At 39.1% G+C, this 25,708-nt stretch overlaps 1 protein-coding gene across 1 annotated transcript in view; it reads right to left on the bottom strand.

Moving 5' to 3' along the window:
- The window catches only part of LOC121392080 (CD109 antigen-like), a gene marked incomplete at its 3' end in the record, with an annotated part of 39,495 nt that extends 14,187 nt beyond the window's left edge, over window positions 1-25,308 (bottom strand). Inside the window, exons 1-5 of the mRNA XM_041523463.1 lie at window positions 25,237-25,308; window positions 6,846-6,913; window positions 3,975-4,135; window positions 3,393-3,418; window positions 1,515-1,668 (exon numbers count right to left, since the gene is read on the bottom strand). Coding sequence (XP_041379397.1) covers window positions 1,515-1,668; window positions 3,393-3,418; window positions 3,975-4,135; window positions 6,846-6,898 — 394 coding nt within the window. The remainder of the gene's footprint in view (window positions 1-1,514; window positions 1,669-3,392; window positions 3,419-3,974; window positions 4,136-6,845; window positions 6,914-25,236) is intronic.
- Window positions 25,309-25,708: the final 400 nt, after the last annotated feature.

Below are 25,708 nucleotides of genomic sequence, written 5' to 3'. Positions count from 1 at the left end.
TATAGTATGGGTTGGCCCGTCCACTAGTGGGTCCCCCCACCCACCCAATCATATATACATGCATAGTATGGGTTGGCCCGTCCAATAGTGGGTCCCCCCACCCACCCAATCATATATACATGCATAGTATGGGTTGGCCCGTCCAATAGTGGATCCCCCCACCCACCCACCCAATCATATATACATGTATAGTATGGGTTGGCCCGTCCAATAGTGGGTCCCCCCACCACCCACCCAATCATATATACATGTATAGTATGGGTTGGCCCGTCCACTAGTGGGTCCCCCCCCACCCACCCAATCATATATACATGTATAGTATGGGTTGGCCCGTCCAATAGTGGGTCCCCCCACCCACCCAATCATATATACATGCATAGTATTGGTTGGCCCGTCCAATAGTGGGTCCCCCCACCCACCCACCCAATCATATATACATGTATAGTATGGGTTGGCCCGTCCAATAGTGGGTCCCCCCACCCACCCAATCATATATACATGTATAGTATGGGTTGGCCCGTCCAATAGTGGGTCCCCCCACCCACCCACCCAATCATATATACATGTATAGTATGGGTTGGCCCGTCCAATAGTGGGTCCACCCACCCACCCAATCATATATACATGTATAGTATGGGTTGGCCCGTCCAGTAGTGGGTCCCCCACCCACCCAATCATATATACATGTATAGTATGGGTTGGCCCGTCCAATAGTGGGTCCCCCCACCCACCCACCCAATCATATATACATGTATAGTATGGGTTGGCCCGTCCAATAGTGGGTCCCCCCACCCACCCAATCATATATACATGCATAGTATTGGTTGGCCCGTCCAATAGTGGGTCCCCCCACCCACCCAATCATATATACATGCATAGTATGGGTTGGCCCGTCCAATAGTGGGTCCCCCCACCCACCCACCCAATCATATATACATGTATAGTATGGCACAAAAACGTTGGCCCGTCCAATAGTGGGTCCCCCCACCCACCCAATCATATATACATGTATAGTATGGGTTGGCCCGTCCACTAGTGGGTCCCCCCACCCACCCACCCAATCATATATACATGTATAGTATGGGTTGGCCCGTCCAATAGTGGGTCCACCCACCCACCCAATCATATATACATGTATAGTATGGGCTGGCCCGTCCAGTAGTGGGTCCCCCCACCCACCCAATCATATATACATGTATAGTATGGGTTGGCCCGTCCAATAGTGGGTCCCCCCACCCACCCAATCCAAAATCCTGGCTACGCCAGTGCCTGTATCAAAGGTAAAAGTTAGTATTTGAGAAAATGTTAGTAGCTGACCACCGGTCACGGGGGTGTAGTAGTTAAGCTATCGAACTTAAGGCTGGGAGGTACTGAGTTCGCGGTAACAGCTCTCGTAGGTTTGTGGCCACAGAAAGCCCAGATAGCTGAAATGTGTGCCCAGAACGGCGTGCCTGAACCTCAACTGAATATAAGCACGGAGTTACATGCAATGAAAAGAAGTAACGGAACATCACCTGTTTGTCCGGGTTTGTACATGGCTTTGTCGGTCTGTATGAAGAGAGACACGCTTTTACTGTTGAACCGCACAGTGGTTTCGTCGGTGAAGGTCAGACCCCCACTTCCGGTCGCTTTCAGTTTGTACTGTTCAGACTTAAGGTTGGCTGGTATCTGAAAAATACCAACAACAAATAATAACATCAACATACGTGACTCAGTATTCATATATAGTGTCCTCTGGCCGTATTATGTGTGTTAGCCCGAGTACTCCGTCGGTAAAAGAGCTAGACGTGAAGAAACCCGTCACAAACTACGTATTTAACCGGACTATTATTCAAAGGGGGTGCTGTAGTTTCTTCCTGTAGACGTAGTGCGTATTAGTGATTAATATATGATTTTTGTTTTAATAAAGGAATTCGAAAATGATCGATATAAAGGTATTTGACGTCAAACATAGCATTGCTGTATTAGAGCGGCACTTGCTAAGAATGTATATAGATTAGTCTCTGACGGTTAGTGGCCCCGAGCGCGTGCTGTGCAACCTCACCGTTGTGCAGGAGTGTAACATTATCTTTGAGAATGGCCAATACAACACACATCCCTTTGTTTTCTTCGAGATACAATTGAAATGTTGAGTAAAAGTCAGTATCTATCTGTGATATTTGTATTTTTGTACCGTTCTTTACAATGCTTTTATTTAAATATCGAATTTTTATATTGATGTTGATGATCACTTTATTTGTTTGCATTACCATAGTTTGACACCCAATAGCCGATGTATTGTTCATGCTGGCGTGTCGTTAAACATTCATTCATTCATTCATTCTGACGGTTAGTGAGTGTTGATAACTGTCCAAATGTCCATCTAGCTCTCTTACCGTCAGAGTAATCGGGCTATATGTTTACATGTGAAATTACAGCTAGGGTGCATTTTATGTAACCGAATTGTCAATTTTCGACAACCAAACGGTTGCCAGGACCAAGCATATGCCATATGAGCCGTTTTCTATGTGCGAGAATTTTGGTGCGGCGTTAGTGGAAACACTGCTAGTGAAAGAAAGAAAATGTTTTATTTAACGACGGACTCAACACATTTTATTTACGGTTATATGGCGTCAGCCAAATGGTTAAGAACCACACAGATATTGACAGAGGAAACCCGCTGTCGCCACTTCATGGACTACTCTTTTCGATTAGCAGCAAGGGATCTTTTATATGCACCATCCCACAGACAGGGTCGTACTTACCACGGATTTTGATATACCAGTCGTGGTGCACTGGCTGGAACGAGAAATCGCCCAATTGGCCTACCGACGGGGATCCCACACCGACCATACATCGAGCGGGCGCTGTACCACTGGGCTACGTCCCGCCCCCCACTTCTCAGTAGTGATTTCCAGAGAATCGATTTTTTTAATGAGTCCTTTTTCCGCGTTCCTCGACCGTACGGAAACGGAACGCATAAAAAGGACTCATAAAAAATTCGACCACAAACGCGCCACACGAAAAATAGCGTACATTGAAAATGGCCTATTAACAGAATTATACTGCTATAGGACACTCAAGTTATTTCAACGACAGAAACAACTCGTTCTAACAAATGGAAACTTAATGAACTATTAAAGGCGGTGTTCCACAGAAATTTATCTCTGTTTATTAAAGACAAAGTCGCAAGAATTAAGTCACCATTCAAGATAAATTAAATGTACGTGTATATATATGTATATATAGATAGATGTATACACGTTTGTGATATTCATGTTTGTGCATACACCCAAATATATTGCACCAAAAGCACTTAACTTAAAAACGTGTGTGATATTCATGTTTGTGCATACACCCAAATATATTGCACCAAAAGCACTTAACTTTAAAACTTTACAAAATCATATTACCTTCAGAGTTATGCCCATTGGATGTCCTGAAAAATGAAACATATTGATAACATTAAAAATGTTAACACAGATGTAACATGTTATTGCTTTGCTTTATTTTATATTGTACAGGATGAATACTAAGTGTATAATAATGTAGCTAAAATATCGCAGTAGGTTATAGACATGGATTTCCGGTTGCGTACCACTAACGGAGCAACACTGGCTGTCAAGCTTTGGGGTTCCAAAGAAGACTTGACACCACAATCGGACTTCAAATCTAAAGCATGATCATCTATAGCTTGAACGCAGAAGTAGAAGAAGAAGAAGAAAAAGATGAAGAAGAAGAAAGAGAAGAAGAAGAAGGAGAAGAAGGAGAAGAAGAAGGATATAATTATTTCTTGTGATTTGCATTGTTCTTACAAATTTTAGACCTAAAGTTAGTCCTTAAAATAATCATTTTATGAAAACAAATGTATCAGAGTTGTTTTAAAAAGATATATTAAAACAATACAAAGTAATGGATCGTTATAGAAAAAATATAAAGAAACTAGTACTGTGAAACAAACGAATATTGGATTTATTAACAGTTAATCTGCAAACCTTCAGGAACATTGCCGACCGCTGATGCCACGGCTGTATTGGACCACGTTTTGATGAGTTCTAGTGTTACGTTAACAATACCAGTGGATTTCAAAATGTTGACGTTGACTTCAAAATCCAACCCGGGACGAATTGTTGTCGGACATAGTACAACGTAGGAACTGTTAAAGAAAAATAAATAATTGTCTGACAACAATGGGTATAAAACAATCACCTACCAACTAATTTACTTTACAGCCCAATGAGTAGTTGGTTAATAACTATTGGAAATAAAAAGAAACAAACATGATTTTTTTTTTAAAAGACGTCAAACATATGATCATTCTGATATTGTGTTTTTACAGGAAACCCGCTGTCGCCACATATGCTACTCTTTTAAGACAGGCAGCAAGGGATCTTTTATTTGCGCTTATCTGTCACCTATCTGTCACCTATCTGCCTAACTAGATAGACCCTTTAATAGGAATATAACAATGAGATATATGAAAAATAACACAATTAAGGGGGGGGGGGGGGGGGACAAAAACAAAAACAAGGCCAATATAATGATCATTTTGACCATGTACTGTTATATATTTATTTAAAGCTACAGCCAATATAGGGCCTGGGTTAAGCCAGACCGTGCAGAAAAAAAAAAAAAAAAACGTTCGCTAGATAGTGTATGCGATTCACGTTAAACCAAATGACCACATCGGGGATCAGTCAAATAGCGAACGTTAGCACTGAACACGGTGTTGGTGTTATGTGTTATCTATTATTCGAACAACACCGGATGTATTAAGTATTGTCTTGTTTATCAAAAGACTTCTTCTAATTCCGGTTAACAAGATAAAGAGCGTTATAAGCGCCCACATCACGCCAAAACTTTTAATATTTAATCGTAAAATGACAATGCTATCTACTCAACGTCTGATTTAATTTGCAATTAAGTAAATAGCTTTATCTAGAACTGTCAGTCGCACCACGAAGATCCCCTCCCCCCCCACACACACACACACGTACTACACATACGTTTTCCGAAACATACACGCAAACACAAGGATACTAGTAGTCAAATACAGACAGACAAACAGACACACATAAACATACTACATCTGTCTAAAGCTGGAGACTTATAGCGAAATGGATAACAGAGAATGACCCACACAGAAAACATTTCTTCTCTCAAATTCTCTCCCTCTTCTGCTCTCCCCTCTCTATTTTTCTCACTCAATTTCTCTTTTAGAACTATCTACCTCTGTCTACTGGCCTGTTTGTATGTCTGTCTGTCTGTCTGTGTCTTTGCCTGCCTGTGTCTATCTATCTCAGTCTTGATCTCCCCTATGTGCCAGAAAGCTGGACGTAGCTCAGTGGTACAGCGCTCGCCTGATGCGTGATCGATCTAGGATCGATTCCCGTCGGTGGCCCCATTGGGCTATTTCTCGTTCCAGCCAGTGCTCCACAACTGGTGTAACAAAGGCCGTGGTATGTGTTATCCTGTCTGTGGGATGGTGCATATAAAAGATGCCTTGCTGCTAATCGAAAAGAGTAGCCCATGAAGTGGCGACAGCGGGTTTCCTCTGTCAATATCTGTGTGGTCCTTAACCATATGTCCGACGCCATATAACCGTAAACAAAATGTGTTGAGTGCGTCGTTAAATAAAACATTTCCTCCCTTCCTTCCCTCTATGTGCCCGCCTGTGTACGTGCATGTGTACGTACATGCGTACCTATACTATGTGTGTGTATATATCGAATACTACATGCGTGGCCGGTAGATACTATTTTTCTTACAAAGAGGTTTTTAAAACGTATCTAACACGAGCGAAAGCGAGTTGTATACGTTTTCAAACAACGAGTTGTAAGATAAATGGTATCTAACAGACACGAATGTAGTATTTTATTTCTTACATATTTTAAAATTTAAAGGCAAGTTTAAAATAAATTCAAACGTCTTTTCAACAAAAACGTATTCACGGCTCTTATTTACATAAGGGCATTAGGTAATTATGCACTTAAGATGATCGTAGGACTAAGGTCGCTTCGGGAAACGGGGCAAAGGTTATAACCTAAGAGCAGCCAGTCATGTGGCTTTAAATTGTTATCACACATATATGTGTTAACATAACTTGTTATAAAAATAACTAATGGTCTTCTCGCCAGTATATATGCTTCATATATATTGAGGGCGGGACGTAGCCCAGTGGTAAAGCGCTCACTTGATGCGCGGTCAATATATCAAAGGCCGGGGTATGTGCTATCCTGTCTGTGAGATGGTTCATATAAAATATCCCTTGCTACTAATGGAAAAATGTATCGGGTTTCCTATGTAAGACTACGTGTCAAAATTACCAAATGTTTGACATCCAATAACGGATGATTAATAAATCAATGAGCTCTAGTGGCGTCCCCCCCCAAAATAAACTTTCTCTCTCTCTCTGGATAACAGTGCTGATCCACATAACTAGTTTCTCTCTCTCTCTCTGTCTCTCTCTCTCTCTGTGTCCCCCACTCTCTCTCTCTCTCTCTCTCCCTATCTCTCTCCGTGTATACTGTCCATTTTTGGCTACCTCTCTCTCTCTCTCTCTTCTTCTCTCTCCTCTCTCTCTGTCTGGTCTATCTCTCTCATCTCTCTCTATCTCTTTGCCTCTGCTCTTCCTCTCTATCTCTGCCCTCTCCCCCCCCCCTCTCTCTCTCTCTCTCTCTCTCTCTCTCTCTCTCTCTCTCTCTCTCTCTCTCTCTCTCTCTCTCTCGGTCTCCCTCTATGGTGCCCGTGTGTGTTTCGACACGTGTATGTACGTGCATGAGCACGTGCGTTTTTGTATAAATAAGGGCCTATATACTTGATATATGTTGTCAAATATGTATATAAATTAAACACATTACACTTACTTTTTTGCGACGACAACGGCAGCAAGTGTTGTAAACAGGATCAGCTTAATCATCTTGTGTGTGGAGACCTACAAACAAGAGAAGTCGGCCTAGTAACCACATTGACCCGTCCTAGCGGTATATTCTTCGTCACACAGACACTAACTAGAGGTTGTCGTAACTACATCCTTGTTGGCATATAGATTTACAGGTAAACGTCGCCTAGGTAACAACCGTGACAGGAAAAACATTTAATACTGGACTTTTACGCAAATTAGCGAAACTAGTTAGCCAGCCAGACAGTGATTCTCTTTTGTGAGGATATTTTTTGTGAGGATAATTCTTTTTGGGTGAGATCGTTTTCATTTCTTTTTTGTTGATACCTTTTCGATAGAACCTTGTCTATAAATCTTTTTTGTGTGTTCTTAAAACCAAAAATGGCCGGAAAAAATGCCACAAATACGGGTAGTAGAGGACGGGCTTTTGGAAACCCGCCGTCCAACAATTTGAAAACAAAAAGCGGGGTTTACCAATCCGATTCGGCCTTTGCTGGATTGGTTAAACTGCTGTACGGTGTGTTGCAGTGCATCCACCACATTGGGTTACTTGAGGAGAATCTAGTCAATTCGACCCTCCAAAATCACCAGCAAGGAAGGTGGAGGAGCTTAACTCCTTCATCAAACCGGCACGTCCAAATTTAGATATTACATTCGACTTGAACTTGACAAATCAAAATTGGTCCAATCAAACCATGGACGTGTTGATTAAGCATTATGCTAACTCTCTAAAACTACTGAAGTCTAAGATTATTTCGGCCATGTCATCAAAAAACTTAGACTTCGATCGTGCTCAATTTACCACTATCAAGTGGGGAAGAAAAAACTACAAAACAAAATTAACCGATTCTAGTCTGTCGGAATTTTCCCGTTATCTTTCGGACCTTCTCCCCAACACAGATAATAGTGTGGGTAGTTCTTGTCAAACTACTACTCCTCTGCCACAAAGACAAAAACGAGCACGATCCCCACGTGTTAACACCCCTTCCAAACGTCCTGACCTTAAGGCAACACCGCCCATTGCCAAAAGGTCCACTGCACCTCACCTAACACCACTGCCTAACTCACCACCCACCCCACCTATCCCATCTAACTCATGTAGTTCAGTACCTCGTCGGGGAACGTCTTCTGTTGACGCATTAGTCTTCCCCCCCCCCCCCCCCCCCCCGAATCGCAACTCAGGGCGGGATACAAATTTTCGACAAACAAAATTCTATCAATTTCGGCACAACGTTTCGGACAAATCTCAATGGCGCCTTCCAGAAATTAAGAAAAAACCTCTTCTTTTTGGCTTCTCAATTCTCTCCTGAGGTGAAAGTAGAATGTTACCCAGGCGCCAATTTTAATCACTTTCGGAACATGGCCTCAAATTATAAGGGCAAGTCTCAACCCGAAACCATTCTTCTTAACATTGGTATAGACTCAAAAGATCAAAATCCAACCAGTGCAATAAATCAGTTGCGAAACATGATAAGCTCGATTCGGAAACGTTTCCCTAGGTCAAAAATACTGTTTATCGAGCTTAACTTTTCGGACAGACTTTTGGCTAGTCAAAAAACCTGCCTCAACCAAATAAATTTGGCTGCAAAAACAATGAGGGACATCAAAATTATACCCGCGCTTCACGCGTGTGATTTTGAGATTGGGCAGGACAACATTCACTGGACAGAAACAACTGCCAATAAACTTTATCGCAGTTGGATGAGGTACTTAAATTTAAACTAAGGCCGGGAAAGGGTAATGTCCACCCTGATTTAGGACTAGGAACTAACATTGTTAACCTAACTGGTGACACTAACCTTCTAACATCCGCTGAAAAATCTTTACTGGACAGGGGTTTGAATTTTGTTCCCACACCCCAACCAAAAACAGGCTTAGAGGCTAAACTTGACAATGGTGTTATGGATACGGCAGTTTTTGACCACAAAATGAAACTGGCCGACTATTTTCGGCGTTCAACTGGAGAAAAAAATCCCATTCACGGAAAACTCCGGCTGGTTACCCCAAAACTCTAGTGTAGATCCTGAAATCATTAAAGCTCATAAAAGGATAGTGGAAAAAGTGAGTGATATGACAGTGTACACAAATCAGCAAAATCTTTCTGTCATGGAACGTCGTGCTCTCACCAAACTACGCAAGAAAATATAGTTAATATGTAAGTTTAATCTAGAAATGTTTTATTAGTCGGAAACATCTTACAATGGAGCAAACTCAGGAATGTCTCTTTAAGCAGCCACCACTGGCAGTATAAAAAAGTGGTCTTTTAAAGTGACAGACCCTAGTTTCTAAAAACGCACGTTCGTCTAAGAAGTAATCGTCATCGAGACAAGCTTTAATTATTTTTTGACGGTATTTGCCTATTTAAACATAACAGACTTTAGCTTCTCTCTGTTATAACCTTATCCAAATGTGTGTTGCACGTTTGTAGATTAACTAAACTTAGTGTCCATTTTCACGGGTCTGCGCTTTTAAGACAGGCGGCCGTTTAATACAAGTCAAGTTTATTTTATATGAGATCATTTAGGAGAATACAAATATGGCGTCTTAACACATATTGCTGCTTAATACAGGTGGCCGATAGAGCAGGTTTGACTATAGTTACAAGTGTGTAACATCACTGTACAATGTACCGCCTAAAGCAACTGTTTTATTGTCACATTTATTGCAATACGATGGAAACACAAGCAACACAGCATAAACTACATTTAGGAAAAAAGAAGAAAATTCCTTTATAAACAGTATCCACTTACTGATCTCATGGCTAGTGGATTAAAAACTTATAAAAGCCCTGATATTATATACAATATCATATCAACCAAATTATGATCCATGGAGATGAATAAATAACCACTCCCTCAAAGTATTAACTGAAGTAAGTGGAACATTTCAGGCAACTCACGACTATTGTTTTTATATGGTCAAACCCAGACTTGAGTAGAATTTAAACTGGAAAAACAATTCTTAACGTTCTACTATGACCTCATTCTACAACAAACAAACAAACAAAAAACAAAAACAAAAAACAAAAAAAGAAGAAGAAGAAGAAAGAAAGAAGAAAGTTTAACAAGTTCACCACCTGGAGTTTGAAATATTAAAACTTTTACTTCATGTGGTCCGCAAAGAGGAGCAACTCTCACGATGAAACCTCAGAAGAATAGATGAAGAGTTCAGGCGCAAAACACGATATAAACCATTTTCTTTCTAGTTTTTAGTTAAAGCCATTAGTGTATGTCAGTAAGGGCTAATCGTAGGCCCGCTGTTTTGGAGCAACACGTGATTGATCCTTATGAAATTGTATTGGGTAAATCCCGGTTGTTGTTTTTTTTTTTTTCAAAACGCGATATACGCCAATTTAAAACATCACTTTTACTGAAAATTAAAAATGGATATATCGCGTTTTGCGCCTAAACTCTTCAGATACACTTTAGCCCACACACGTAACCATAATGAAACAACAAACTAAAATAAAATAAAATAAACAGCTTAACATTTTACGCCATGGAACAAGAAAATATCTGCGGTCTGTTTAGTATCTACGTACTTGTTAAACCGGTCAATGCATGTTTGGATCACGTTATATAGTAGTCAAGCAATGGTATTATATGCTTTGCGACACAAATTGGTGACAAAGGCATTTCAGGACTAAATGGGACTGTTTTAGAAGTTACACCGGCATCGATTGTGTCGTGGTTAAGCCATAGGATATAAGTCTGGTAGGTACAGTGTTCGCAGCCAGGTATCGGCTTCCACCCAGAGCGAGTTTTAACGACTCAATGGGTAGGTTTTAAAACCACTACACCCGATTCTCTCTCACTAACCACTAACCACCAACAACTAACGCACTGTCCTGGACAGACAGCCCAGATAGCTGAGGCGTGTTCGCCCAGAACAGCGTGCTTGAACCTTAATTGGATATAAGCATGAAAACAAGTTGACAACAAACACTTCGGATGAACGGAAATGGATAATCTAAAGAATAAAATATAACTAATGTTTTATTTCAGTGATCATAAACTGCTGTAATAGTAAAACATATGCTGTACTGTTTAAAAACTAGGGTCTGTCTCTTTAACATAGCTATATCAGTAAGTTTATCTCTGTACCATTCATTAAGGCTACCACCAAAATTCACTGTACTTTCAGGAACATTTTCAGATTTAACCAAGATTAAAATACATCCGTGTTAGGAACTAATTTAATGTTCAATTTGGAAGTGTGAGAGAAAAGTGTGTAGTGGTCTTACACCTGCCCATTGAGCCATTGAGTAGGACAGGAGGAACAGTTATTAATTTTAATTTTAAATGATGAAGGGCAGTGCTTAAATATATTTTAGACATCTAGCTGTTTCATAGTTGAGAAAAGGGGAGGAGGTACACCCGATGCCTATAGATATAAGTGTCTGCTTTGGGTTAGTTTAATGGATAGCTGATGTTTACTTTATGTAACATGTCAGTTTTTAGGTAAAGGATTCTTTGGGAAGCCACTTTTTTTGTTTATTTTATTTTATTTTATTTCATTGCTATTGTTATTTGTATAAAGAGAGCAAACACGATGATGCATCTTTATTTAAAGTTCCTTTTAAATCTCTCGTTATAACATTTCCTCCAGTTACACAGTATATGTCATTTGCCCAGGGAACTTTTCTATTAAAATAGTATCCGAATTCATGCCAATAGTCTTAAATGCGGCGAGTGTTACTGTTTTTGAACCTATGGGCTTCATTTCACATGAATCCCAGTAACCTTGGGATGAAGTAAATGTTGTTGAACCTATGAATCATTTCCCAGATTTTAAACATTTTAGTTTATTCCGTGAGACAAGTGTGTTCAGCTAAAACGAAAGGTATTACTTTGAAAATATTTGTGGATAATCTCTTAAAAGACACATTTTCTAAACCATTGATGAATATTCTTGTTAGTTAAATGGACAATGAACAATTTGTATACACATTATATTGTTATACACCCTAAACAGTGGCAGACAGCCACCCGATAGGAAACCTACTATGTAACATTTAAGATCTAATATACAAGGTTTATTAAAACGTTGACACACCTAATCTATTCGTGACCCGGAGCCAGTTTCACAAAGACATTTACTGTAACCATCCAGCAATCGCTAGTGAAAATGTTTTCTTTGGTCATTTTTTTAAAATAAATTCATTATTGTGCCACGTTCTTGAATGTAGCAAACAATACTAATGAACATTACAAATCGTCATTTCTAGAAAATACAGTTTTAAAATTTGACCCTTACATGTTGCAGCCTTGTCAAGAAAATGTGTGGGGTGGGATGGAGAGGAGGCTTTGTTGAACTGCTCCTGATTTAAGCAATTTAAAAACAAAATATTGTCCGGAGAAGTGTTCCCTAACCATTGTTTACCAGTCTAGGCCCCTGCAGGTCACTTTCAATTTTTTTACCAACAGCAGATTAACAGTCAGATAAACTGAACAACCTTTATGCTGTTGGTCCCTTACTGATTGGGCAAGACATGTTTATTTTATTAATTTTAATGAGGAATTTCTGGTCCAGCAAAGGGCACCTGACCATGTGCGCGGCTTAACAGTTAAACATGAGTACAAGTACACATGGCAAGTACGCTACCTAATTCAGGGCCTCGTTCCATGAAGCGATCTTAGCGTTATGATCACCTCAAATACATAATATAGTTATTCACTTAAGGTGATCTTAGCACTAATATTGTGTTGTGGAACAGGGCCCAGGACACAATTGAGACTGACAGTGTTTATAATGTGATACACCTTACATGGCTAGATTTAAGTATCAGGGTAATTTGAAAAACAATGTAGGTCTACGGGTCATACTAAATGAAGAAATTATTAATATGAAAAACTAGTAAGTAAAGTTTAATTCAGATTTTCACAGTGAAATACTCGTAAATGACATTTCTGTAATTCAGATTCAGTTATTGATAAAAACTATTCACCAGTTTAAAATGACTTTATTCACTGAATCAGCTTGTACCAAAACAGGTTTTTTCGTCTCCTGTAAAACATACAAAATTCAGATACGAGTTTTACTTAGTTCAACGACGATATGAGATTGCAGTTATGATAGCGATCCATCCGTCTAACTGTGCAATGAAACTGAGCTGACAACACATTTCATTCTCACATATACGTGTAACATATAGGAACAGCTGTTTTATCAATCAGTATAGATAAAACAGAGGATAAATTATCAGTTTTAAAGCTGATAGGCCATGGGTTCGTATGCCAGTGACTGGTCGAACTTAGTGCAAGCACACAGATCAAGAGGTGTAAAACAACGAAAGAAAAAAAACAACAAACAAAACAAAACAAAGAGGCATATATTTTTTAAATTTTCAAAGCACTATTTTTCTCCTTTTATGAAAATAAAAACTAAAATCCCCCCCCCCCCCCCCAAAAAAAAAAAGCAACACAACAACAACAACCAAACAAACAAACAAAAACACAACAAAAAAACCCTCACCTCTCCATAAAAACTCCAACCAACCAAAAAACCAATATGCAAGTATTAGTTTCCGGCATACTTCGTAATTCATCCGAATTATTTCGTATACCCTTGGCATAATCCCGAATGTTTACAAATTCTATTCTAATCACTGGCATGATTTTGCAAGTAAGGTTTTGATTGGTCGAATGAAAAGTCAACTGGACATGAGCTCCAACGGGCTGCTGTTAGATCCACATGTAATAGTGGAGCTAATTTTAATTAGATTGAGATAAAACGTGACCAACATGATTACTACTGAGGCGAGCATGATTGAACTGACTTTCATCATCATCATCATCACACATTATCATCATCATCATCATCATCATCATCATCACCACCACCACCACCATCATCATCACCACCACCATCATCATCAGCATAATCATAATCATCACGATCATCATCATAATCATCACCATCATCATCATCATCACCATCATCATCATTATCATCATCATCATCATCATCATTATTATTATCATCATCATCATCATTTGTCTTACAGCCGGCTGAATGTTAGGCGGGCGGAATAACAATAAACAATAAAATTCAAATGTGAAAACTAGAATGACAAAGCTATGATATCTCGTATATCAGTAAAAATATAAACCAATCCACATACGCCCATTTTATTCAGTTCATATAGTTTGTTGAAACCGTTTCAAACAATTAAAAAACATTTTTTATTTTTTTATTATCATTTTTTTTTTTTTACAAATTTCTATTTTGTTTTCGTGTCACAAGATGAACACATATATGTGAAGTATACATAATGTCACTTGGTGAAAATGTATACGAAATATTAAAACAACTCATCAAAGAATTCGAAGGCTAAACGTTATTAACCTGAAAACGTTCAAAATAACTTTTACATTGCATTGTTGTGAGATGCGTGGATCCAAGAAATGTAAGGTTGTAAGACTCACTTAACGAACACTCACATCAAATATGAAAGCAACCGTTGAAAAAACTTACAAAAAGCAACTGGATTTTTTTTTTTTTAAATCAAGATTGAAACTGACCTTCACCTTGTGTTGACATCAGTTAGGGGACCGGCGTTTTAATGTTGTTGTTTTTTGTGTTTAACGACACCACTAGAGAACATTGAACATTGATTTATTAATCATCGGCTATTGGACGTCAAACATTTCGACATATAGTCTTAGAGAGGAAACCCGCTATATTTTCCCCATTAGTAGCAAGGGATCCTTTGTATGCACCATCCCACAGACAGAATAGCACATACCACGGCCTTTGATAATATACCAGTCGTGGTGCACTGGCTGGAACGAGATATAGCCCATGGGGATCGATCCTAGACCGAACGCACATCAGGCGAATGCTTTATCACTCGGCTACATCCCGTCCCTTGTGTAAGAATAGATTAGCTATTCAAAACGTAGCTGGCAGCAAAACGTGATCACTCTTGGCTACTGTGTAAATGTCACTTTAACATTTTACGCATGGCTGGGCAACCGGTGTTGAACAACATCCTGCAACATGTCCGGGAAGTAAAACAGTCGTGTGTTTGCTGTCACCAATCAAATGTGGCGGCGCGTTCACCTCTTAAATTAACGACAGTACGACTCGAGCACACTGATTTATAGACCATCGGCTATTGGATGTCAAATATTTGGTAATTCGGACATATAGTCTTGGGTGTGTGTGTGGGGGGGGGGGGGGGGGGGGGGGGGGGCATTTGGTAAGTTTGACATATAGGCCTAGTCATCAGAGAAAACCCGCTAAATATTTTTTCTAATGCAGCAAGGGATCTTTTATATGCACTTTCCCACAGACAGGATAGCATATACTACCGCCTTTAATATACCAGTCTTTATGCACTGGCTGGAATGAGAAATAACCCAATGGGCCCCCAACGGGAATCGATCCCAAACCGACCGCACATCAAGCGATCGCTTTATCACTGGGCTACGTCCCGCCCCTTTAAAGGGACATTCCTGAGTTTGCTGCAGTTTTGTAACATGTTATCTACTAACAGAGATTTGTTAACGATTGTAATTACATATCAAATATATTTTCCTGCATAACATATTAGTGGCTGTATTTTAAACGTGTTTCTGATCGTTCGAATATTTGTACTAGCGTAAATTTCATTTTGTTTCTTAAAATATTAGTTTCGTACGTACGAAATTATTTGAAGACAAAATCCAGTTTGGGCTTCTTACAAATATTAAGACGACCAGAAACACATTGAATATACAGACACTGATATCCTATCCTAAATATATTTAATATGTAAGTTTAATCGTAGAAATATTGTATTAGTCGGAAACATTTTACAATGCAGCAAATTCAGGAATGTCCCTTTAATAATAAAGAAAGACGCATTACAACAGATGTACGAACGCACTCTAATTTTATACGGAAGCCGTCTAATTTCTGACTTGTCTTCGGTGAACTGTTTTCTCCTCGCCCCAACCAGTGCATAGCATGTGATAATGAAATACTGATTATATACTGTTTGGGGTTTTTTCTTATGTGATCCCCGGATGCCTTTTCTATAGTAGCCCAGTTACATTTCCTTTATTTCTCGTGCGCATTGCAAACGTCTAATATATACTCTGTCAAAAAAGAAACGTATAGGCGAAATATTTATGGAATTATCTCTTTAATACAAAGTGACATAATTTCGTTATTTATGATCGTATCACAGTCAAATTTGACATGAGTATGTGACAATGTTCTTGCTATGGTCTGAAATCAGTATCTTGTGTGGCCACCAGCAGCAGCATTACTGCGCGACATCTCCTTGGCATAAACTGAATGAGTCTCTGAATCCGGGGACGCGGAATCCTAGCCAATTCTTCCTGCAGTGCATGTGATAGTTGCGGAAGCGTCTGAGGCTCCCGGTCACGCTGGCGTACACGTCTGTCCAGTGCGTCCCATATATGTTCAATGGGGTTGAGATCTGGCGATCTTGATGGCCATGGCAGCGCATTAATGTTCTCATTCTGAAGGAAATCCATTGCTACACGTGCCGTATGCGGCCTGGCATTGTCCTGCTGAAAGAGTTCTCTCTGTCGATCCAAAATGGGAAGCATGTGACGGCGATGAATTTCATCCCGGTAGCGTACAGCTGTCAGGTTGCCTTGTATGAACACAAGTTCACTTCTGCCAGTGTATGAGATGGCTCCCCACATCATGACACTCCCTCCACCGAATCTGTCAACTTGGGCGACGCAGTTGTTGGCAAAACGTTCATTGCGGCGTCTGTAAACACGTTGTCGGAAAAGTGACTTGTCGCTGAAACATACTTGCCGCCAGTTTCCCAAGTTCTACCACTGTACATTCGTACATCAGCGAACACGTCAATGTCGATGTTGACGTCGCAGGACGGAGCGAACATATGGTCTCCTAGCCCGTAAACCAGGTTCTCGAAGTCGGTTCCGAATGGTTTGTGCAGACACCCTTCTCAAACCAGGTATGCGTCCAGCAGTGTTCGTTGCTGTGGCAGTTCGGTGACGCAAGTGCAGAACCCGGATGTAGCGATCTTGTGCTGCTGTTGTTATGCGAGGTCTTCCACTTCTGGGCCGGTTTTCAGCTGATTGAAACTGCCGGTACCTGTCCCAGAGACGTGAAATGGTGCTCTGATGGACGTTCATGTGGCGTGCGACTGCTGACTGCGATTCACCTAACTGGAGACGGCCTATTGCAATGTTTCGATTCGGCAGGCTTGGCATCTCGTAACTCGTCTACGTCGAAATGGAAATGAGTCATCATTGCGAGCATTGCAGCTTTAAATACCCATCACTACCCCCAATCCTTTCCCCGAGTTTCACGTGTTTTAGGGTGCATTTGGGCATGCTGTCCCATTCCAGGAACATTAACAAACATGGTCATTCAGCAACACAGCTGTGCGAATTTTAAACTGGAGTCATGAATATGGTATAGCGTTGATACTGGCTGCCAATTTGTTGGACTGTTAACTTAATGTTCCTTCTCTTTAAACAATGTGCCTTTTTGATGGTGTGGATTTATCACTAACCTCACACAGAAATCAGGCATGCGATACTAGTACTGGGTGGCCGGTAGCTCTATCAATGTCACCGACAGATTTGTACCATAGTCTACACCTGCATCGTTTGAGGGCAGGGTGGTAGAACGATCACCGTAGATGCGGTGTGTCGAAGGATCGATCACCCTCTAGGACTCGGGTTTTTTCTCCCATCCCAACCAACACTCCACGACTGGCACATCAAGGGCCGTGGTATATATATATATATATATATATATATATATATATATATATATATATATATATATATATATTGTTCTGTCTATGGAACAAAACGTTTGCTTCTTTGTTTTGTTTAACGACACCACTGGAGCACATTGATTTATTAATCATCGGCTATTGGATAACATTTGGTAATTTGACATATAGTCTTAAAGAGGAAACTCGCTACATGTGTTGTATTAGTAGCAAGGGATCTTTTATATGGACCATCTGATAGACAGGATAATGCATACAACGGCCTATGCACTTGCTCGGACGAGACATAGCTCAATGGGCCCACCGACGGGGATCGATCCCAGACCGACAGCGCGTCAAGCGAACGCTTTACCACTGGGCTACATTCCGCCCCTGTGTATGTAATAGTGCGCACAAAAGGTCCCTTGCTACGTTGTCAGTAGAAGTAGCCAATTTTGCTGAAACGGGTTTCCTCACTTTCGGTCTATCGACCAAAGTCAAAATAGTTAGTCACGAAATATCCAAGGTTTAAAATGTGTTGAAGTGTCGTTAAATATATATATATATATATATTGTTTTACCCTTTCCTAGATCATTTTATTCACTTATGCAACGTGAAATGCTTTTTTAGTTTTTTGAGCTAGTGGTTGCGTTACCCATTGCCTTAACTGAAGCAGTTCAATCACTCTAATGATATTACTGATTTCTGAAAGGTTTTCTCCTAAATGACCACATATAAATACATTATTCGAAGCACGAAGGACGCGTGTGTGCTTGCGCATCTATTTATTTTGGTTTGGGTCATAGGTTAGCGTCCATGTACTAAAGAACGGCCACGATAAGTTAAGTACACAACCGATGTAATGTCACAATAAAGAAAATAACATTTCCCATTTTTGTAGTGTCTATGGGTGGGGGTAGGGGGAGGGGTTGGGCTGGGCGGGGGGGGGTTGGGGGGGTTGGGGGGGGGCTACGTTTTGCCTGAATTAAACGAAAATCTCCGAATCTGCATAGCAATATTTATTCATATTGGCATTACTGCCAAACAGCTATATATGCAAACGAATCACTGCGCATCTTTACATTGATTATAACTAATATTGTGGGTAGAATGATGGGAATACCATATCATTGGTGAAAAGGTTTCAAACCAGTTCACTTTTCTCGAATAGCGCTATCGTTTTTGCGCCAAATCTGAAGATTTGCTACATCACTAGGGGCCAGTTGCACCCCTGCCCCCACCACCCCCCGTCTCGTTCCCTTATTAGACCTTTCACATAACCCGTCGTGGAATACTGATTAAAACGGAATATCCCCCCGCCAAAAAACACACACCCCCCAAAAAAAAAAAAAAAAAAAAAAAAAAAAAAACAACCTCAAAAAACAAACACAAACTTATCTACATTTGGCGATTGTATTAGCACTGGACTATATATCCCAGTGTATAAAGAATATGTTGTGGCTAGCAAAGTGGAACAGGAAAACAAATCAACGGATCAGTTAGTCAGTGGGAAGGAATAACCGTTTTATTTAACGAACATTTTATCTACGGTCATATGGTGCCTCCATTGAGCGAAAGGCTCGGGTTTACAACATTCATTCACTCGGGACAAATAATTCATAATTCCTCGTAGCTCGTTAGGTAACACGTTTCAGTATTAGTTATTAACATAATAATATAAAATCTCTATAAACATGCTCACTGATATTGATTTTGAGCATGTTATGGTACATATTGCGTCAATGTCTATGCATATTTATAAGATCTATAAACATTTAGTCAGCTTGTAGTTAAATCGTGTAATTTACAAGTGTGACATCTGCTTTAAAAGTGATCCATAGCGCATACTAATTTAACAGTGGTATTGAGCTTATTATGTACATAATCTCGGCTTATAAAAGTGAACGTACTGAGCTAGATCTTGCCTTTAAACTAGTTATAACCAGATACATTTCCAGTTGGTATTCACTGGCTGCTGAGACCGGCCTCGCTGGCGTCGTGGTTAGGCCATCGATCTACAGGCTGGTAGGTACTGGGTTCGGATCCCAGTCGAGACATGGGATTTTTCATCCAGATACCCTCAGTGAGTGCTCCGCAAGGCTCAGTTGATAGGTGTAAGCCACTTGCACCGACCAGTGATCCATAATTGGTTCAACAAAGGCCGCCATGGTTTGTGCTATCCTGCCTGTGAGAAGCGCAAAAAAAAGATCCCTTGCTGCTAATCGGAAAGAGTAGCCCATGTAGTGGTCCTTAACCATATGTCTGACGCCATATGACCGTAAATAAAATGTGTTGAGTGCGTCGTTAAATAAAACATTTCTTTCTTTCACTGGCTGCTGAAGGTTCATAGTAGACTAGCTATGAGGTCGCTTGAAGGGACATTCTTGAATTTGCTGCATTGTAAGATGTTTCCGACTAATAAAATATTTCTACTATTAGAGTTACATATTAAATATTTTTTCTTGTTTAGAATATCAGTTTCTGTACATTCAATGTGTTTCTGGTCGTTTTAATATTTGTAAGGAGCCCAAACTGGATTCTGTTTGGAAATAATTTCGTACGTACGAAAAAATCATATTTTAGGAAATAAAATGAAATTTAACCTAGTAAAAATATTAGAACGACCACAAACACGTTTAATATACAGCCACTAATATTTTATACAGAAAAATATATTTGATGTGTAATTACAATCGTTAAAAAGGCTCGGTTAGTCGATAACATCTTAAAAAATGCAGCAAACTCAGGAATGTCCCTTTAAATACTCACTTGTTATATAGGTTTCAAAGTATGAACGAGCACGTGATACCTAACAGGTATCTGAACCACAAACATAAATAGTTAAATACTAAAATCATATTAAATATTAATTCATATAAATCACACCCACCATCAAAAAAGCCCCAAAAGCAACAACACCCCCCCCCAAAAAAAACAAAAAAACCCAGCAACCCCGAAACAATATTTGATCGAGGTTGCAAAACTGATTCGTGTAACTGACGTCCATACATGCACATCTAAAAGCAAAATAATGAATGAATGATTGAAAGAGTGAATGAATGATTGAAAGAAAGAATGAATGATTGAACGAATGTGTGACGGTACATGCTCTTAATTTGTTTTCGCCTGTGGCGATTTTAATTGTGTTAGAGGGCCGTGTGCAGTTTAATTGCACGTAGCCCAGGTGGGCAACTTGTTACGTAATACTTCTGCGCGACAGTCCTCGATCGGTACGCCTAATACACACCCTTAGCCAGGTGCGGAGGCCATGTGGCGAGTAGTTACGTAATACCTCTGCGAGTGCGGTTTCGACGACCGTGATTTTGGCGACCAAGGCGTCAGTAAGTCTGACGATCTGAGGAAAATAATACCGCTTTGTCGCGGTGGAAATATCAGATGATAGGGGGAGGTACCGCCTTGTACCCCCAGGCAATATTCTGATTTATAATAAATAGCTAGTGTTTTAGAGGTATCGGGGAGAACGAAAAGGAAGCTTCCCGGGAACGTTAGTCCGTTTGGACTTTGGTAAATATCATTTCTGCTCTGTGTATAACCTTGATGTGATTGATGTGACTTTAAATATTTTAATACTGTATTATACCAATATTCTTTAGACAGTGTCTTCAGTCATCTGACGAAGTAAATCGTAGACTTTTTGTTCTAACATTATACGAGTATTTGGTAATATAAAGCTTAGCCAGTCATCCTAGAAGACCTAGGTAAACTGTAGGTTATTGTCTTTATTGTGATAGGTACCAGTATTAATTCTGTGTTACAAGGTTACTGAATGAGTAGTTAGGGTTAATTAAAAATTAACCAGTTAGGAATAGAGCTGTAATTCCTTTATTAATTAAGTTCCCCAAGAAGCGTTTCTAAATTATCATACGTTACTGAACGAGTAGTAAGGGTTAATTAAAAATTAACCAGTTAGGAATGGTGTTGTAATTCCTTTATTAATTAACTTCTCCTAGAAGCGTTTCTCAATTATCACACGTGTGAATGTTGTGTCACGGTGAAGTGATTCGCATATTGTGTAACTAGACACCTAGAGATTAACTAATTAAGTGATCAGTTCTGGGTTGTTATTATTGTTGTTATTAATTAACTACTACGGCTGTACGTTTGTCAGCGTAGGTTAATACAGATTCCAAAGTGTATTGTGTTTTGTTGTGTTTCTAGTGAGCTAAACGTGCTATAAATATATATACTTTATATAAGATCGTATCTCTGATCATACCTAGAGACGAGCCATACTAGGGTTTAACCGCCTGTTACAGAGAGATCTAATAGATATACAGTTAGGAGAGATATTTTGATAATCGTGTTTTATTCAGTTACGGGAATTATAGAATCCCCGTGACAGAATGAATGAATGAATGAATGAAAAAATGAATGAATGAAAACATAAATAAATGTTTAACGACACCCCATCTCTAACAGTAACAGAGCCAACAACTACAATTATCTTAATCCACTCAGTTAATTAAATCGAATGTAAGCATACAGTTACGATATACTGGAAATGTTCTTAAAGGGACACTCCTGAGTTTGCTGCATTTTAAGATGTTTCTGACTATTAAAATATTTCTACGAGTAAACTTACATATTAAATATATTTTCTTGTTTAGAATATCAGTATCTGTATATTCATTGTGTTTCTGGTCGTCTTAATAATTATTTGTAAGAAGCCCAAACTGGATTTTGTCTTCAAATAATTTCGTACGTACGAAAAAATATAATAATTAGGAAATAATATGAAATTTAACCTAGTACAAATATTAGAACGATCAGAAACATGCTTAATATACAGCCACTAATATTTTATGCAGATACATTTTTTTGATATTTAATTACAATCGTTAAAAAGTCTCTGTTAGTCGATAACATCTTAAAAATTGCAGCAAACTCAGGAATGTCCCTTTAATTCCATTACATAATATAACGTACTCCGTGTTTAATCACGAAACTGATTTATATCTAAGTATACGATTATAAATTGAAATGACATATCCCTATATTGTAAAATCATGAGATGTAAGTAGACAGTTGTAGAATCGTGAAATGTAAGCAGACAGTTGTAGAATCTTGTAGAATCGTGAGATGTAAGTAGACAGTTGTAGACTCGTGAAATGTAAGTAGACAGTTGTAGAATCGTGAGATGTAAGTAGACAGTTGTAGAATCGTGAAATGTAAGCAGACAGTTGTAGAATCTTGTAGAATCGTGAGATGTAAGTAGACAGTTGTAGACTCGTGAAATGTAAGTAGACAGTTGTAGAATCGTGAGATGTAAGTAGACAGTTGTAGAATCGTGAAATGTAAGCAGACAGTTGTAGAATCTTGTAGAATCGTGAGATGTAAGTAGACAGTTGTAGAATCGTGAAATGTAAGTAGACAGTTGTAGAATCGTGAGATGTAAGTAGACAATTGTAGAATCGTGAAATGTAAGTACACAGTTGTAGATTCTATGTATTCTGAATGATGAGATTTTACATATCTGTTCATTGTTATATCACGAAATGCATTTATAATGTTTAAAGTTTTGTTTTGTTTAACGGCACCACTAGAGAACATTGACTTATTAATCATCGGCTACTGTATGTCAAACAGTTGGCAAGTTTGACGTATAGTCTTAGAGAGGATGCCCGTTACATTTTTCTTCACTAGTAGCAATGGATCTTGTATATGCGCCATCCCACAGACAGGATAGTACATATATCAGTCGTGGTGCATGGATCGAGAAATAGCCCAAAGGGGCAACCGACAGGGATTGATCTTAGACCGACCGCACATCAGGCGAGCGCTGTACCAGTGGGCTCCGTTCCGCCCCAAAATCCGATATTAATAATGAATGATTCTTGAACAGTGTTGTAGATAGCACTAATGCTATTATGTACATTACATTTTGCTACGTTTTGCCTAAATTAAACGAAAATCTCCGAATCTGCATAGCAATATTTATTCATATTAGCATTACAGCCAAACAGCTATATATGCACACGAATCACTACGCATGTTTACATTGATTATAACTAACATTGTGATTAGAATGATGGAAATACCATGTCATTGGTGAAAAGGTTTCAAACCAATTCACTTTTCTCGAATAGCGCTATCGTTTTTGCGCCGAATCTGAAGATTTGCTACATCACTAGGGGCCAGTTGCACCCCTGCCCCCTCCACTCCCCGTTTCGTTCCCTTATTATACCTTTCACATAACCCGTCGTGGGATACTGATTAAAATGGAATATCCCCCACCCACCCCCAAAAACCCCCCAAAAAACAGACACCCAAAAACACCCCCCCCCCCCCCCCCAAAAAAAAAAAACCCAAAAAAAAACCGAAATAAAAACTGATCTACATTTGGCGATTGTATTAGCACTGGACTATATATCCCAGTGCATAAAGAATATGTTGTGGCTAGCAAAGTGGAACAGGAAAACAAATCAACGGATCAGTTAGTCAGTGGGAAGGAATAATCGTTTTATTTAACGAACATTTTATCTACGGTCATATGGTGCCTCCATTGAGCGAAAGGCTCGGGTTTACAACATTCATTCACTCGGGACAAATAATTCATAATTCCTCGTAGCTCGTTAGTTATTCTCTAAGTATTACGGAACATAAGCAGATAAAACTGTCTCGGTATGTGTTGAGTGCGTCGTTAAATAAAACATTTCCTTCCTTCCGTATGTCTTAGTAATAGCTTTGTATCAAGTATATTCATATACAATATATTAAAGGGACATTCCTGAGTTTGCTGCAATGTTTAAGATGTTATTGACTAACAGAGACTTTTTAACGATTGTAATTATATATCAGATATATTTTCCTGCATAAAATATTAGTATATTAAACATCTTTCTGATCGTTCTAATATTTGTACCGGGTTAAATTTCGTTTTATTTCCTAAAATATATTTTTTCGTACGTACGAAATTATTTGAAGACGAAATCCAGTTTGGGCTTCTTACAAATATTAAGACGACCAGAAACACATTGAATATACAGACACTGATATTTTAAACAAGAAAATTTATTTAACATGTAAGCTTTATCGTAGAAATATTTTATTAGTCGGAAACATCTTACAATGCAGCAAACTCAGGAATGTCCCTTTAAAGGCATTGACCTGAGATATAAAAGGAGCGAAGAATAGTTTTTAGCTGTTACTTCGTTACTGTAAATTTATAAGTCCTTACTTCTTTTTAAAAAAAAAACCTCCCCCTCCCCCATTAAATTTAGCAAATCCATGTGACACGGTCCTCTTTCTTGAGCAGGTCGTAGGTCAATGGTAAAGCGCTCGCCTGATGCGCGGTAGGTGAGCGATCGACTCCTATCAGTGGGCCCATTGGGCTGTCTTGTGCCAGTCAGTGCACCACGACTGGAGTATCAAATGACGTGGTATGTGCTATCTTGTTTGTGGGATGGTGTATATAAAAGATCCCTTGTTGCTAATGGGGCGGGTTTTCTCTCTAAGATTATAAGTAAAACATATCAACTGTTTGACGTCGATTAGCCGATGATGAATAAATAAATGTGCTCTTGTGGTGTAATTAAACGATACAAACTTTATCTTTTTTGGTCGTCTTCGTATTTGTAATAGTTTAAAATTAATTTTGTGCGAATCAGAAAAGATACGTACCTGTTTCACTAGTGTCAATGTCTAATGCTAAACTCCTTGTGAGATATTGCGACATATGTAACGTCTTTTATACGTAACTGCCACAACAATCGACTTTCTGGTGTTAGGTAACACGTTTCAGTATTAGTTATTAACATAATAATATAAAATCTCTATAAACATGCTCGCTGATATTGATTTTGAGAATGTTATGGTACATATTGCGTCAATGTCTATGCATATTTGTAAGATCTATAAACATTTAGTCAGCTTGTAGTTAAATCGTGTGATTTACGAGTGTGACATCTGTTTTAAAAGTGATCCATAACGCATACTAATTTAACAGTGGTATTGAGCTTATAATGTACATACATCTCGGTTTATAAAAGTGAATGTACTGAGCTAGATTTTGCCCTTGAACTAGTTATAACCAGATAGATTTCCAATTGGTATTCACTGGCTGCTGAAGTTTCGCTGTAGTCGTGGTTAGGCC

Source organism: Gigantopelta aegis, unplaced genomic scaffold (assembly GCF_016097555.1).
Source record: "Gigantopelta aegis isolate Gae_Host unplaced genomic scaffold, Gae_host_genome ctg3368_pilon_pilon:::debris, whole genome shotgun sequence".
NCBI classification, from domain to species: domain Eukaryota; kingdom Metazoa; phylum Mollusca; class Gastropoda; order Neomphalida; family Peltospiridae; genus Gigantopelta; species Gigantopelta aegis.
This window is presented reverse-complemented; position numbering and strand designations above follow the sequence as displayed.